We start from the raw sequence: 15,098 nt of genomic DNA on the forward strand, positions 1-15,098 counted from the left end.
AATGTTCAGGAGGTTACATTCACTAATGTCTCTTTATAGTATCTTCAACTTGCTGTGGACTTATTTGTTGTAGGCTCTGATGTAGGCTCAGGAGCAACTTACTGTATGTTTAGCTGATTTGCTGATATAAATGATGTTAGTGGTTATTTTCTGCTGGAAGAAAATCATAGCTGGGGAAGTGGATGTGGTTAGGTTGGTAGAGTGCTTGCCTAGAATGTACGAAGCCCTGGTTTTGATCCCCAGAACTGTGTAAACCCAATGTACTGCATACCTGTAATCTCAGCACTCAGGAGTTGGAGGTTGAAGGATCAAAATTTCAAAGCCATTTTCAGTTGCATAGCAAGTTTGAGGCCAGGTTGGAGTACATGAGAATTAATTAAAATTAAATTTAAATTTTATTTAAAATTAATTAAATTTTATTTAAAAAGTCAGAGCTGATCCATTTTGACAACTAGGGAGGTACCCTGCAGAAGATCCATCTGTTTCTGGGTGTTGCCTGCCTATTCATCCTCCTCTTCCCATTTGATCTATGAGGCAAATGCATCTCTAGAAACAAACCAGGTAAACACAATGTGATTTTCAGTCCACTCTCTTCATTTCTCCTATCTCTTAGTCAGATACGGAGTTCTGGGATAAGATGCAGGCAGAGTGGGAAGAAATGGCCCGAAGGAACTGGATATCCGAGAACCAAGAAGCCCAGAACCAAGTCACCGTGTCAGCCAGTGAAAAGGTAACTCAGTCTATCCTCACATGCTAGTGAGTGTCTCAAGACTCATCAGCCCACATGTCATGGACCAGTCAGTAAGTACTTTGTGATCTAGGAGAATCTGTGCTCGATGGGAAACAGGTAATTCTGGCGTGTGAGGGTAGCTGGTCTGGAATGAAATGTCCCTGTTTATTACTGCTCCCACCATTTGTTACCTACCCAAAACCTTCCAGGGCTCATCACCAGCCACCTTGTCCTGGTCATATCAAATCCCGGTGATGATTCTGAGGCTTCGGGCTGCATCTCATGGTGTTAGCACACTATCAGCAAAGACTGTCATGCAAAGAATGCTCTTCACATGACCAGGTCACGGCCAAAGGACTACACAATGATACTCTACTGCTAAGAGCCCTGGAAAATAGAAAAGTACAGCAAACCGCTAGCCAGATTGTCCACTAAGTCATGGCTGCTTTGAAATCTCTGCCTTTAAAAACACTTAGTGAAAGGAAGACACTAGAGTTACTCACAAGTATGCTGAGAGCCAGAGAATTGGATGTTTCTTAAACAGAAAAAAAATCACATACACATACAAATGCACACACGGAAATACATGTATACGTATAGACATGTGTGCATATACACACATGTTTATTGATAAAAGTTTACCACTCAGCTTAGATATATGGAGTAAGTCTCAATAGTATTCAGTCCTGGATAATGTTCAGGACATTTTACTGAATACCACAAATACTTGTGTAGCATGTACTCTGCACTAGGTAGAGGAGATATGAGGGCCAATCTGATTTTAGGGGATTTGTCATTCAAGTGTCTCTCATCGCAGTGGTCTCTATCCCTCAAGAGGTCAGGCAGTCTCAAAACATAATTTTTTAAAGTAACTACCTACCCCACAAAATAAATATCCAGTATGGTAAAGTAACTACCTATCCCACAAAATAAATATCCAGTATGGGTAAGGAAGAGAGGACACTCTGGATTCCCAGACCCCAAGTTATCATCCACACACGTGAGGCCTGACTCCACCCTTCACCGTATGCCTGCAGATCCTCTGGCTGTTGACACAATGTTTCATTTTTCTGATCACCTATGAAAAACAAATGCTCCCACTGTCTGTCTTTAGACCATAGTAACTTCGTCACCAGATGAGTTTGTATCAGTCAAATTAAAAGGATTTTCTGATTGTTTATGCCAGTGAAGCAGCAACAAATAACATTCTCAAATATTAGGGAAATATTTTAGCCCCAGAGCAGAGCAGCTACATATGTACCGTCTTAAAAGGCTAGCATAAAGTTAAAAAAAAAGTGCAAAACAATCCTGAAGAATGAAGTTTTCACTGTAGTTTTATTTAAGAAAATAAATAAATACATTTTTGAGATAGTGGTTAATTTTGTAGCCCAGGTGGGCTAAAGCTTACTATGTTGCCCAGGATGACCTCAAACTCAGGGTGACCCTTCTGCCTCAACCTCCATTGATCAGAATTCCAGGCATGAGCCACCCTATCACTCTCATTTTTTAAAAATAACCAAAATGGCTCCTCTTCCTGTAAGGAACCTGAGGTAAGCTGTGAAGATGGTTCACTACTCTCTCGACCCAGAAAACCCTACAAAATCATGCAAGTCAAGAGGTTCAAATCTCCAGGGTTCACTTTAAAAGTACCCATAATACTACTTAGGCCATTAAGGGTATGCAAATCCAAAAAATCACCAAATACCTGAAAGACGTCACTTTGTTTTTTTTGTTTTTTTTTTTTTTTTGTATTTTTTTTTTTTTGCTTTTTTTCAAAGATTTTATTTATTTATTATGTATACAGTCTTCTGCCTGCATGCCAGCAGAGGGCACCAAATCTCATTCAAGATGGCTGTGAGCCACCATGTGTTTTCTGGGAATTGAACTCAGGACCTCTGGAAGAACAGTCAGTGTTCTTAACCGCTGAGCCATCTCTCCAGCCCCCAAGATGTCACTTTGAAGAAGCAATGTGTGCCATTCTGGAGGAACAATGGTGGAGTTGGCATGTGTGCCCAGGCCAAACAGTGGGGCTGGACACAGGGTTGGTGGCCAAAAAAGAGTGCTGAATTTTTGCTGCACATGCAGAGAGTAATGCTGAGCTTAAGGGTCTAGACGTAGATTCTCTGGTCATTGAACACACCCAGGTGAACAAAGCACCTAAGATGCACTGATGAACTTACAGAGCTCACGGCCGGATTAACCCATTCATGAGCTCCCCCTGCCACATCGGATGATCCTCATGGAAAAGGAACAGATTGTTCCAAAGCCAGAAGAGGAGGTTGTACAGAAGAAAAAGGTATCCCAGAAGAAACTGAAGAAACAAAAGCTTATGGCAGGAGAATAAATTCAGCATTAAAATAAATGCAGATAAAAGTAAAAACAAATGTCCATGAACAAGGACTGAATCAATATATTTAGCATATCTACCTAAATCATTTTTAGTAATGTAGGATAACCGCAATCCAAAACTAAGTAGGGTGTAAGTTTCAAGGCTGTGAGTGAGCCTTCTAAGTTGAATATTCATAGAAAATACTAGATGAGTGCTTGCATATTTTGTGTTAAATATTTGCTAATGAAAAAATATTTTTTAAAAAAAATGCATTTCATTAGGGGCACCTGTATCCCCCAGTGAAGCAATAAGTTGTCCAGAGATTTACTTGATGTAAGAAGGAAGGCAGACAATGATATGTTATATCGTGGACTCTTCTGTGCCACAGGGTTATTACTTCCACACTGAAAATCCCTTCAAGGACTGGCCTGGAGCATTTGAAGAAGGCTTAAAGAGGCTGAAGGAAGGAGACCTACCTGTCACCATCCTGTTCATGGAAGCAGCAATTCTTCAGGACCCTGGAGACGCTGAGGTGCCATCCCCCTCCACTCTTTCAGACTGGGAAAGTGCCCAAGTGTGCTAAGGGGTCAGGATAAGAAGCGATGCTTTCAGGGTGTATCTTCACCAGGGTGTATAAAGGAGTTCCCCTGGCTCAGGCTGATCCTGTTAGAAAACTATGCATTACCTACTTTCTGAGTTTCTAATCTTTGAGATCCAGAGCCTCCTAAAATAAAAACTGAGGACAGAAAACACAAAAGTAGCCAACTTGGGCCAGGCATGGTGGTTCTCACCTTTAATCTCGACACTGCGGGGCAGAGCAGAGGCAGGCAGGCAGAGCTCTGTGAGTTCAAGGCTAGCCTGGTCTACATAGAGAGGCTAGGCCAGCCAGGGCTTCATGAGACCATGTATCCATCAAAAATAAATAAATAAAACATGGACACGAGGTTTGCCCATGGATTTTAGGGAGGAATATGGCTTTTGTCTGGGACTCAAGTCACACCATATATTACCCTTGATTTACTCACCCAACATTTATAGAACATCTACTGTGTCCTCAAAACTGTGCTGAGTCCTAGCATAAAAGGTTGAAGAGTCGTGGAAATGCACAGTAGTTAAGAAGACATCTTTGTGGTGCATACGCAGAGATGAGTAAATAAAGCAAGGAATCCAGTCAGTTCAGAGTACAGCTGGAGTGTGCAATGGGTCCTCCCCAAGGCCGCTTCTCTGTAATTAAGCTTGCTCCCCACAGAGCATCACGGCCAAACTAACTAAAGTGGCAAACAGTGTGCTTTCGTTTTGCAGTGTTAGCAGTCTGTTTTGTGTTTGTGTGTTTTCTTGTGTTGGTTTGGTTTGGGTTTTTGTTTACTTGGCTGGTGTTTTGTTTTGTTCTGTTTTGTTTTCATAGGCATGGCAGTTTCTTGGTATAACCCAGGCAGAAAATGAAAATGAACAAGCAGCCATTGTCGCCCTCCAGAGGTAGGCCTGGGGCACAGGTGGGACTGTGCTCTTCTTCCAAGTGGAGTGTGAAGAATTTGTCCAAGGCCTGTGCTGGGATGCCAGGTTCCATTCACATATAGTTCTGATGGCATAATTTTCCCGTAATGCTTCTCAGTCTATAAATCAACTCATGTTCTGTAGAACCAAATAAAGGCTGCGTTTAAAGCAATCAGAAGTCAGACTCGTTGAATCAACAGACTTTCATGCTCTAGGTGTTTGCAACTTCCAAAAGTTTTCTTCAGGGAAAAAAAATGTGTTCAAATTACTGTCTGCAGGTGGAGATCGCTTCAGGTGGAAGGAGGGACAGAGCATGAGTGTAGACTCGCCCACTTAATGAGAGCCCTCATTTAAACCCTTGAATAAAAGTTTCCACTATACATAGTTGTACTCTCCATGCATTTCTTGTATGTACTGTTCATGTAATGCTATAGGAAGGAAGCAAATATACATACACATATATGCTCAACATATTATATACAAATGTGTGAGTTATGGATGTGCTAGAATGTGTGTGGTGCAAAGTCCATCTTTTGCACTTCTAAATTTGGAAAATCCTGCTAGAGGCAGCAATAGTCTGGGACATGTACAAGCCAGCATTAGTAGTCTAGAAAAAGAGATTCCCCTCTCTTTTGCAGAATGTTGTACAGCCTTTCATCTCACCCAGTTTAGGGGAGTTAAGAGAATGCATCCAGGGAGGGAGAGGGAACAGGGATTGACATGCAAAACAAGCTTGTTCCTAATTTAAATTAAAAAATAGAAAAAAGATATCGCAGCCACTTTTAAGTAATTTTCTCTCTGTATCATATAGCAGCCACACTTTAGAAAAGTTTATTAAAGTTATCAAAACAAGATCTGGACAAATGGACTTAGTGTTTAACAGCACTGGCTGCTCCTGCAGAGTACATGGTAGCTCATAACCATCTGTAACTCCATTTCCAGGGGATCCAGTACCCTCTTCTGAACTCCATAGGTACCAAACTCAAACATGGCACATAGACATACATGCAGGAAAAACACTCATGTACATAAAATAAAATGTTTTTAAAACACAAAGTTACAAATTCAGCTATTGTGGGGATGTTTTAACCACTTGTTTAAAAAAACACTCCTTGATCTGGGTTTGCAATTTTAATTAATACTTTTAATTAATAAAGGCTTCAAGGATGCATAATTGATCTGTTTTGCCTTCTCTCAAGGTGCCTGGAGTTACAGCCCAACAACTTGAAAGCTCTAATGGCCTTGGCTGTGAGTTATACCAACACCGGTCATCAACAGGATGCCTGTGAAGCTCTGAAGAACTGGATTAAGCAGAACCCAAAGTACAAATACCTTGTAAAAAACAAGAAGAGCTCTCCAGGCCTCACTCGGCGGATGTCTAAGTCCCCAGTTGACAGGTTGTCCTCATTCTATGTAGAATCCTATTACTATGACAAAATACCTGAGAAAAACAGCTTATAAAAAGGAAAAGTTTCTTTAAGCTTACCTTTTTGAAGGTTAGACAATGGTCAATTAGCCTATTGTTTTAAGAACTGTTATGAGAGCTGGGCAGTGGTGGATCTCTGTGAGTTCAAGGCAAGCCTAGTCTACAAAGCGAGTTCCAGGTCAGCCAGAGCTGTTACACAGAGAAACCCCCCTGAAGAAGGGGAAAGGTCACCATCCCCTGAGCAAATTGAGAGCATGGGAAGAGGGGGGAGGGAGCTACGAAAATGAGAAGGGAAGAAGAGGAAGGATGCAGAGGTTATGAGGAAGCAGAAAGGTTGAGTCGGGTGTAGATTAGAAGAAAGGATATGTGATAGGTAGGGTTTTAGTTGGGGGGGTGGTAGGGGAGGAAGGGAGGGAGAATGGAACTGGGATTGTCATATAATTCAATCTTGTTTGTAATTCAAATTTAAAAAGTAGGCAAAAAACAAAAACAAACAAACAAAGAAACTGTGATGGGATGGCACATCAAAGTAAAAGCACATAGTCTAGGAAGTAACTCACCTCACAGTGGCTGGGAAGAAAGGGGAGATAGCAAGGTTTCCCCATATCCCCTTCAAGCTCTGCTTCCATGACCTAACTTCCTTCCATCCAGGCTCCCACTTTGCAAAGGTTCTACCACCTCCCTACAGCACTACAGGCTGGTATTTGTGGGGGACACATATCTAAACCCTGGAAGCTGTCCTTTAGACACAATGATCTGCATTATGGTCATTCGTAGACTTATGGCCATTCAAGTACCATATCTCAAATCCAAGTGCTTTTTCACTTTGGGATTAATGCCAATACGCTGAGAACTATGGTTGCATAGACTAATGTCCCTTGTTGGAAGAAATCATAATTGATTCTCATTGAATCCTTGCTCAGCTCAGCTTCAAGGATGAAACACTGGGTCAGTGATGCTCTCCCATAAGGGCCTTACTTAACATGGCTTGTATATGTGTTTTGTTGAGTATTTGTAACAATTGACCATGTTTTTTTTTTATAGTCCAGTATATCCAGTATCCAAATATATATTCACTGTTTTTTAATTTTTATGCATATGGGAATTTTGCCTGGATGTAGATCTGTGCCTGGCACTTGCAGAGGCCAGAAGAGGATGTTGGTCCCTTGGAACTAGGGTTGCAGACGATTGTTAGCCACCATGTAGGTACTGGGAGTCAAACCCAGGTCTTCCACAAGAGCAATAAGCACTCTTAGGCACTGAGCTATTGCTCCAGCCCCTAAACTATTTTCAGGAAAATGTTTCAATCTGGGGGAAGAGCAGTTAAGAGACCATGATTCTCTTCCAAAGGACCCAAGTTCAGTTCCCAGCAACCATATCAAACACTACACAACCACCTGTAGCTCCAGCTCCAGGTGATTCAACTTCCTAGGCACTAAATCAGATTCTTCCTTCATAGCTCTGTTCTGGAAGGAGTGAAGGAATTATACCTGGAAGCTGCCCACCAAAATGGTGACATGATAGACCCGGACCTGCAAACAGGTCTTGGAGTGCTGTTCCACTTGAGCGGGGAGTTCAACAGAGCAATTGATGCATTTAATGCTGCCTTAACTGTTCGGCCAGAGGTAAGGAATCACAGCACAGCAAAAAACCCTGGGGTGGGGGTGGGGACTCACTAAAATCAAGCAAGCTTTCATGGGCGATACTGTGTCCATTCCTTCTACATTTTAACTCTGCCACTGTGATTTCAAGTACAGATGATAAACCACGCAGCTGTCCATACCAAAATGCCTAAAACAGAAACACTAATTATAGGACATCAGATAACCACTGCTCTTTAAGGAATAAAAGTCCTTTTCACCAAGTAAACCAGAGAGAATTTTTAATAATTCAGCTCATTACAGACTCTTCAGCCATCTTGCTTTACCTGTCAAGGGAAGAGGTGGGAGCACTACCATGGTGCTCCTGGGTATTAGCTAGCTCTGGTCTTTGTCATAAGGATTACTCATTGTGGAACCGTCTTGGGGCAACCCTGGCAAACGGAGACCGTAGTGAGGAAGCTGTGGAGGCCTACACAAGAGCACTGGAGATCCAGCCAGGCTTCATCCGCTCCAGATACAACCTGGGGATCAGCTGCATCAACCTGGGTGCCTACAGGTGAAGTATGCCTGGGTTCAGACAGATTGTCTGGGGCCCAACACCCACGTAAGCCTTTATTAACTATTAATAGTTCAACCTTTTATTCCTCCATTTAAGGGAAAAAGAACCGTGGAGATGGAAAAAGCCAGGGGGATCTAATAAAACAGCCTTGGGAGGTCCAGAGCCAACGTTTAGCAAAGTCAAGCCAAGAATAAGTTGTTCTAAATGTGATGTACAGATAGAATTAGAGAAGAAAAATGATAAGGTAGATTTATTATTTAAAATACAATAAAGTTAGGGGGGAAAATTAAATGATGGGTTATTGTTTAAAATGCCCTGGCATAGTTAAAGGCCCCAAAAGCTCCAAAGCCATTGAACATCCAGGATCTCAGCTGTTACCACTCCCACCCTCACCCCTACCCTCAACCCACCCCATCCTCACCCCACCTTCACCCTCACCCCTACCCTCACCCTCACCCCCACAGTCACCCTACCCCATTCTCAGGATGCCTTTATACTTCCTACAAATGCTAAAGGCCTTTTTTAGCTAATGTGAGTTTTATCTATGAAAACCTGTGGTCTCAGAAATTAAACTAGAGCATTTTAAGAGGTTTCGTTGAAAAGTCATAAAACATTGCATATCAACAGAAATGACATGTTTTACAAGAAATTACTTTCCAAACCAAGCTGTACCAAGAAAAAAGAGTGGCATGCACTGAAAAATTCCTTTAGATCCTGCTTCCTGGAACCAGTTTCCCTGCCTTTGTATAATGTCTGTTGCACCTCACGTGCATGAGCAGGCGACTGAGCAGATAAGGAGGTGAAAGTGAAAAAGGTCACATGCCATCTCAGTTTCCCAATGAAAACCCTAAAATAACCTCCACTACCCTTTATTCACATAACTGATCGTCTGCAAAAAAAATTGCCTAAGGGTGAGCAGCTGTGACCAAAGGCCAGCTGTTGTAACAATGAAGCACAATTCCTTTTTCTGTCACTGCCAGGCAACTTTAGGCCACCTTGTTTTCTTGGAGGGCCATTTTCTCCCCTTCAAGACAGGTGGCATAGATCACTTCTGCACACTGATAATGGCTCCAGTCATTCCCAGAGCAGGGGAAATGCATCGATTTAGCAGTGGTGGCATTGACCTCCCTCCTCTGTGCTTTCCTGTTCTCTTTATGGCCCACGCTATTTCACATTAGCTGATCACAAGACAATAACTAGGGACCCTGAAAGGCATCCCTGGGGAGCCCACTGGCCCTGGAGAGGAGACTTTGTTTATTGTGCTGACTCTGGGATTCATTGCATTTTAAGATGTGCCTTTCTCCCTCTTTAGGGAAGCGGTCAGCAATTTTCTCACTGCCCTCAGTTTGCAAAGAAAGAGCAGGAACCAACAGCAAGTCCCTCACCCTGCCATCTCGGGGAACATCTGGGCTGCCCTCAGAATTGCGCTGTCACTGATGGACCAGCCAGAACTCTTCCAGGCAGCCAACCTTGGTGACTTGGATGTTCTCCTAAGAGCTTTCAACTTGGATCCTTAAAGGAAAAGGGGGAAATACAGAATAAGTCCTCATCTGTTATTATACTAAAAAGGGACAAAACTATTTTATTATGGATTTCCAAAAAGATTTTTTTTTTTAAGGCTGAAGCAGAGAGTCAAAAGGTCGTGGTCATATAACCCAAGGGGATTGATTACTATAGACAATCCCTAGCCTCTGTTCAGATCCAAAAGCACAAAGTCAAGGGTGGGTTCAAGAGAAGAACTAAGATTCTCCGGACAAACCAAGATAAGGTAACTGTGTATACTCTTCCAAGTTACAAGTAGACTTTGAGTTATTGCCTCCCTAGTCACAGCTGGTGGAGTCACACTGGTGGAGTCAATGCTGGTGGCACATCTGAGGAGCCTGTTCATGGGACCTAAAGCAAGACAGTTTGTCTGCCGACAGTGAACTCAGGCTGTCTCAAAGTTGTCTGCCCCTTTTGCGAGACTGAATACAGTCTGGGCCATTGACGCATGCACACATACAACCCGAGTAAAGGCAGGTATCGCTTCCCCTCCTCCCTTTCAACTTTTTACTGTAAGCCGTTGTTTCCAGAGAGAGCTTTGCTGGCAACAGCAGTTTTTGCACTAGATGTTTTTGCTGTTCCCAATGAAATCCTGTCTAGGATTGTAAATAAGCACTTTAATATTTTATTTATGCCTTGCTGGGCTTCTGGTTTGTTGCTCCAGTTTCTAACATTGGGGGGGGGGGGTAACTAGAAGATGTGAGACAGATTTGTTAGCTCAATGGACCAAATAAAAAAACTGAGAAGAGTTTTTCTTAGTGTAGGGTTTTGAGGGTGTGTTGGCATAGAATGTAAATGTGTTAAACCCAGTTTCCTTTGCTTGCTTTCTGGGACTCTGTGGATCTCAGTAGGAAGCAAGTTCTGCCTCAGCATTCTCCCTGCAGAAGGAAGCGTGTCGATTCTGTGATTTCTAATGAGTTTGTGTTAACTTGTTTTCATACCCTGTTTTCCTGCTTTCTAACTGCCCTGCACCAGATACTCCTTTTAAACTGTTACTATTTTAAATGGTATTTCTTAAGTGTGATAAATACATTTTTCCTAAAGTTGATGTGTTTCCTCAGTTCCATAATAGCCCACACTGTCCACCTCCTCGAGTTGTGAGGGACAGAAGGTCACCTGTATGACCCAGCTGCACTGAGTGGCAGAGTTCGTCTCTGAAGAGGCACCCCTTGGGCTCCAATTTAAACACTCAGAGAGAACCAGACCTTTTTCACTGGCAGAGATACCTTACTTAACTGTTGGCCTTCCACATATCTCTTCAGCTTACTTTGTGGCTGTTTGGGGCTCAGTGATTACTATTTCAAAAGATACATCTATGAAGAATTGGAGAAATGTTGGCAAAAGACTAACCAAAATACCATTTTGCTTGGCTCTGATGTTAGTAAATTTCCCTGTTCTTCTTCACCTGTGCCCTTCCCACCTCCAGACTCTCCCTGAAAGTAGCCTGGTCCCAACTTTTTCATGTTCTTTGCTTTCTAATAACTCACTCCACTAGCAACTGTAGTTACTAAAAACCATATTTTGAGTCAAAACAGATTAATTAACTATGGAATTATCTACTCCTGATTGAAAATGTGTGCCCAGAGGCTGACTGAGCCCCTCTGTCACTGTGGAGTCCCCTGGATTGTGAGAGACCTGAAGTTCACAGGTGACTACAAGTCCTCGAGGCTTATCTATCACAAGAGCTTTCTGACTTACAAGGAGAAGGTTATGAGGCCATTGTAGTGACATCAGGATTTTCTCTTCATTTTCAATGGTCCCTGTGATAGAGCAATGGTCTCAGCTCTGCAGCAGGACACAGAAGCATTAATGCATCCATTCCTGGGCCCGACAACATCTCACGATAGCCTTTAACGGCTAGTCATCACTCCATCCATGGTCCATGCTGCTAATAAGTCTGAGCAGCAAAGCAAAGGTCAAATGTATTTTGAAGATTTTCTAGACCAGTGGTTCTCAACTTGTGGGTCACAAACACTTTGGTAAAATTCTATCTCCAAAAATATTTATATCATGAATCATAACAGTAGAAAATTTACAGTTATGAAGTAACAATGCGAATAATTTTATGGTTGGGTGGTTACCACAACATGTAACTGTATTAAAGGGTCACAGCATTAGGAAAGTTGAGAACCACTGCTCTAGACTGTTAGAAACACTGGGAAGACCTCTTCGGGCCAGACTGTTGACCATGGTACTGACTGCTTGATTGCTGCCGATAGTGTAGTGACCATTCCTACCTCCTTCCCCACTCCAAGAGTCACCTGTTGGCCACCTGATTTGATGTCCTCAGAGACCCTCCAAAGACTGTATACAAAGAGTTCAAAGCAACCTTCATGGCCATTCTGTTCATAATGCTATCCCAGGCACTAGTCTTGCCAGGATGGTGCCCAACCATATCTTCAGCCCTGCAACTAATTCACATAGGAGCTCAATCTCACCCTGACCTGTGCAAATGTGGGAAATTTTATTTTATTTGATTGTTGCTAAATAGAGTCACATATTGTGGTCCAAGTTTATTTTACAGGGATACCAAGTAGCTTCAGACTCTAGAGAGTTATATTAGGAGACATTTGACAGTTTTCCACTTCACCATTATGTAGCATTTTGAAGGACATTTTGTGGACTTTCTCCACTCCATTAGTTCTGTCCATCACAATTAAGATTTTCATAGGCTACCACCTATCGGGAAGCCCAAAATTATTGCCTAAGAGGGAAAGAGTTACAATTTTCAATGCTATGGTAATGATAATAAGTACAAACCAATAACTAAAAAGTGAAACTTTGTATAAATAGAACCATAGCAGACATTAAGCAATGAGACTTTAGTGTCTTTCTCGTGGCATCTGCATCCTTTTGTTGTATGCTTTTTAAATGCAGAAATGTCGAGAACTTTTCATTTTCACAGCAAGAAATTGTCTCTTCTCTTTCTGTTTGAAAGATTAGGGCATTCTTTTGAGGCCCTGGGGAGGATCTTAAGGAAAGGACTCATTCATACAATGGCCACTCAGTAGCTTCCAGGGACTGATTTTGCCAGTAAATTGGATGAAAATGCAGAGAAAGCCATTAATCACTGCTGAGTTTCAAAATGTTACAAGTTTTGATAGAACATCTGAATACAAAGAAGAGGCAGAAGAAAGAGGGATTGGGGATGTAGTGCAGTGAACTCCACAAACCGCCCATGGTGGTATATAGCTGTACTCCAGCACTTGGGAAATGGAAGCAGGAAGATCAGGCGATTATGGTCATGCTGGGCTCTAGGAGACCCTGTACAGATGAGGAGTGAAGGACCTTCTAACCAAGTCAATCTCAGTGATTCTGCATTCTCAGTACTTCATGCCAACAGCCCTCCCTACAACCCACCAGAAACTTTAATATCTAACAATGAAGTGCCCTTCCTCAGCCAGTCTGATGTCTGCCAGAATTGGGTAGGAACATCCAGAATACACTCACTCTCAGACTTGCATGCCATTTTTATTTATATTGAGAGATCTGCTGACTCTTAGGTCAATATCCAAATTCTTTTTTAGATATGGTGTATCCTCACCATATGGATAAGGCTTGACTGTAATTGTAGCTCATCTCACAGTTCCCAAACCCCTCACAGTTTATCTGTGCACTCCTGGAGGGACAAGAGGAAAGTGGAAATGGTCACTGTGTGTCCTCATTTGTCTCTGAACTGCTTCCACTAGGTTGAATTAACTTAGCATTGTGATGGTGGCAGTAATTTCTTTCCTATCCTGATGTGCTTCAAGAAGCAGTCTAGAAACCAGGTTTTTGGAATATTTAGTTCATGTTCCACCTTTCTGAGACCTTTTATTTTGAAAATGAAGACAAAGGCAACACCCATGACTTCAACATTGTAACATAGCTTCAAACTGGTTCCCTATGCAAATGTTCCTGCACAATACTCTTCTCATCTCACTATTTACAGGACTGGCTGAATTAAGCTGTTTTGAACTAAGAAGTAGATACATATATTTTTAAAGAATGTTCATAGATCAACTCTGGCATAAAGTTTGTAAAAAGGCAATTTTTAAAAAGCAAAACATATAACCTCAGGTACAAAAAACTATTGCATGCATCAGTACTTAAAATCTGCCTATGACTATTAACCAAAGCATGCAGGATACTTTACCAAATGTAAACTGGCCCACTTGCCCTGTGCATGACTGGTGTCATAGGCTAGCTTGTCTTTCCACTCTTCTCAACAAACAAGCACTTCCTAATGTTCCAGTATTTTCTATGTGCTTTTCCCATCTCATCCTGTAGACGGTTGGCCTGCTGTCACATTGGCAATGACTGATGATCACAGATTGTTTCATACCCTGTAACTGCCAGTCCCAGGCCAATCTTCCAAGGGACCCAGGGACAGACATAGGTCCTTAAAAACTCATGTGAAGCTTGATAGAGCTAAAACTGTGACAAAGACATATAATTGTCTTTGCACAAAAAGCTTTGAGCTCTAAATTCTTAATAATGTATTTCAAGTTTTCTTTTCAAAAAGTTTAGGGAAAAAATGAAAACATTGGGATTCTAACTTACTTGGAGAGGTTCAATGATGTCATAAACATGGAGATTGCCCTGAGGCAAAGTGGAGATGGGGCCTTCGTTTCCCATTGGGATAGTATGTCACAGAGTAGAGGGTAGGTTGTTGTTCTATTTGCAAGGTCCAACTCCCTCTCCCTTTGGAAACTAGATTTGATCAACCTGAACAAAAACACTCAAATTCAGGGGTAGGGAGATGATTTTATAGCCGGTGTCTTCTCTCTGTCTTTTCCTAAAACCCCAGTTTTATGAAAAGGCTGGGAAAGGAGTTTAGTGTGGCTAGTGCTGGGGACATAGCCTTACTGGTTTAGTGCTTGTCTCCCATGCACACAGCTATGGGTTTGATCCTGCAAAGCATTCAACTGGGCATGGTGGCACACATCAGTAATCCCGGCAAGTGGGAGGTGGGGTCAGGAAGGTCCGGAATTCAAGGCCATCTTCGGCCATACGGAGTTCAAGGTGATCCTGTGATATATAGGACACTGTCTCAAAAAAAAATTAAAAGGACTTTTATTTAGGTCATATGTGAAAAACATTTTTTACCCTTTCATAATGTCCTGTGCCCTCCCCCACACAAGCCCAGAGTCTAAACTACTCTTCCCCGACACAGAGAAAGACCATGGTGTGGAGACAGTAAAAAAAAAAAGGGGGGGGTGGAAGCATTAGGAATCCAAAGTGTGAAGCTTAATAGTTTCTCACACTATATGTAGCTGCTGCCATTGCTACAGAAATACCAAATGAAATGCTCTGGGGACCAGTGCCACAGCCTCAGGGCCTCCTGAGCCATAGAAAGGGTAACTGAGTATCCTTCAGCAAGACAGACAGACAGTTGTAGAGAAACCTCACTGAAATGCATCTTTGAGGTTGGTTTG

At 42.2% G+C, this 15,098-nt stretch overlaps 1 protein-coding gene across 6 annotated transcripts in view; it reads left to right on the plus strand.

The window, feature by feature from the left end:
• The window catches only part of Pex5l (peroxisomal biogenesis factor 5 like), a 225,496-nt gene extending 210,772 nt beyond the window's left edge, over positions 1-14,724 (plus strand). For all 6 annotated transcript variants that reach the window (XM_035450897.1, XM_027392001.2, XM_035450898.1 and 3 more), the window contains 7 exons: positions 614-730; positions 3,448-3,591; positions 4,465-4,535; positions 5,753-5,950; positions 7,439-7,604; positions 7,979-8,136; positions 9,452-14,724. In XM_035450897.1, the coding sequence (XP_035306788.1) occupies positions 614-730; positions 3,448-3,591; positions 4,465-4,535; positions 5,753-5,950; positions 7,439-7,604; positions 7,979-8,136; positions 9,452-9,656 (1,059 nt within the window). In that variant the 3' untranslated portion in view covers positions 9,657-14,724. The remainder of the gene's footprint in view (positions 1-613; positions 731-3,447; positions 3,592-4,464; positions 4,536-5,752; positions 5,951-7,438; positions 7,605-7,978; positions 8,137-9,451) is intronic.
• Positions 14,725-15,098: the final 374 nt, after the last annotated feature.

The sequence above is a fragment of the Cricetulus griseus genome (genome assembly GCF_003668045.3).
Source record: "Cricetulus griseus strain 17A/GY chromosome 1 unlocalized genomic scaffold, alternate assembly CriGri-PICRH-1.0 chr1_0, whole genome shotgun sequence".
Taxonomy (NCBI): Eukaryota; Metazoa; Chordata; class Mammalia; order Rodentia; family Cricetidae; genus Cricetulus; species Cricetulus griseus.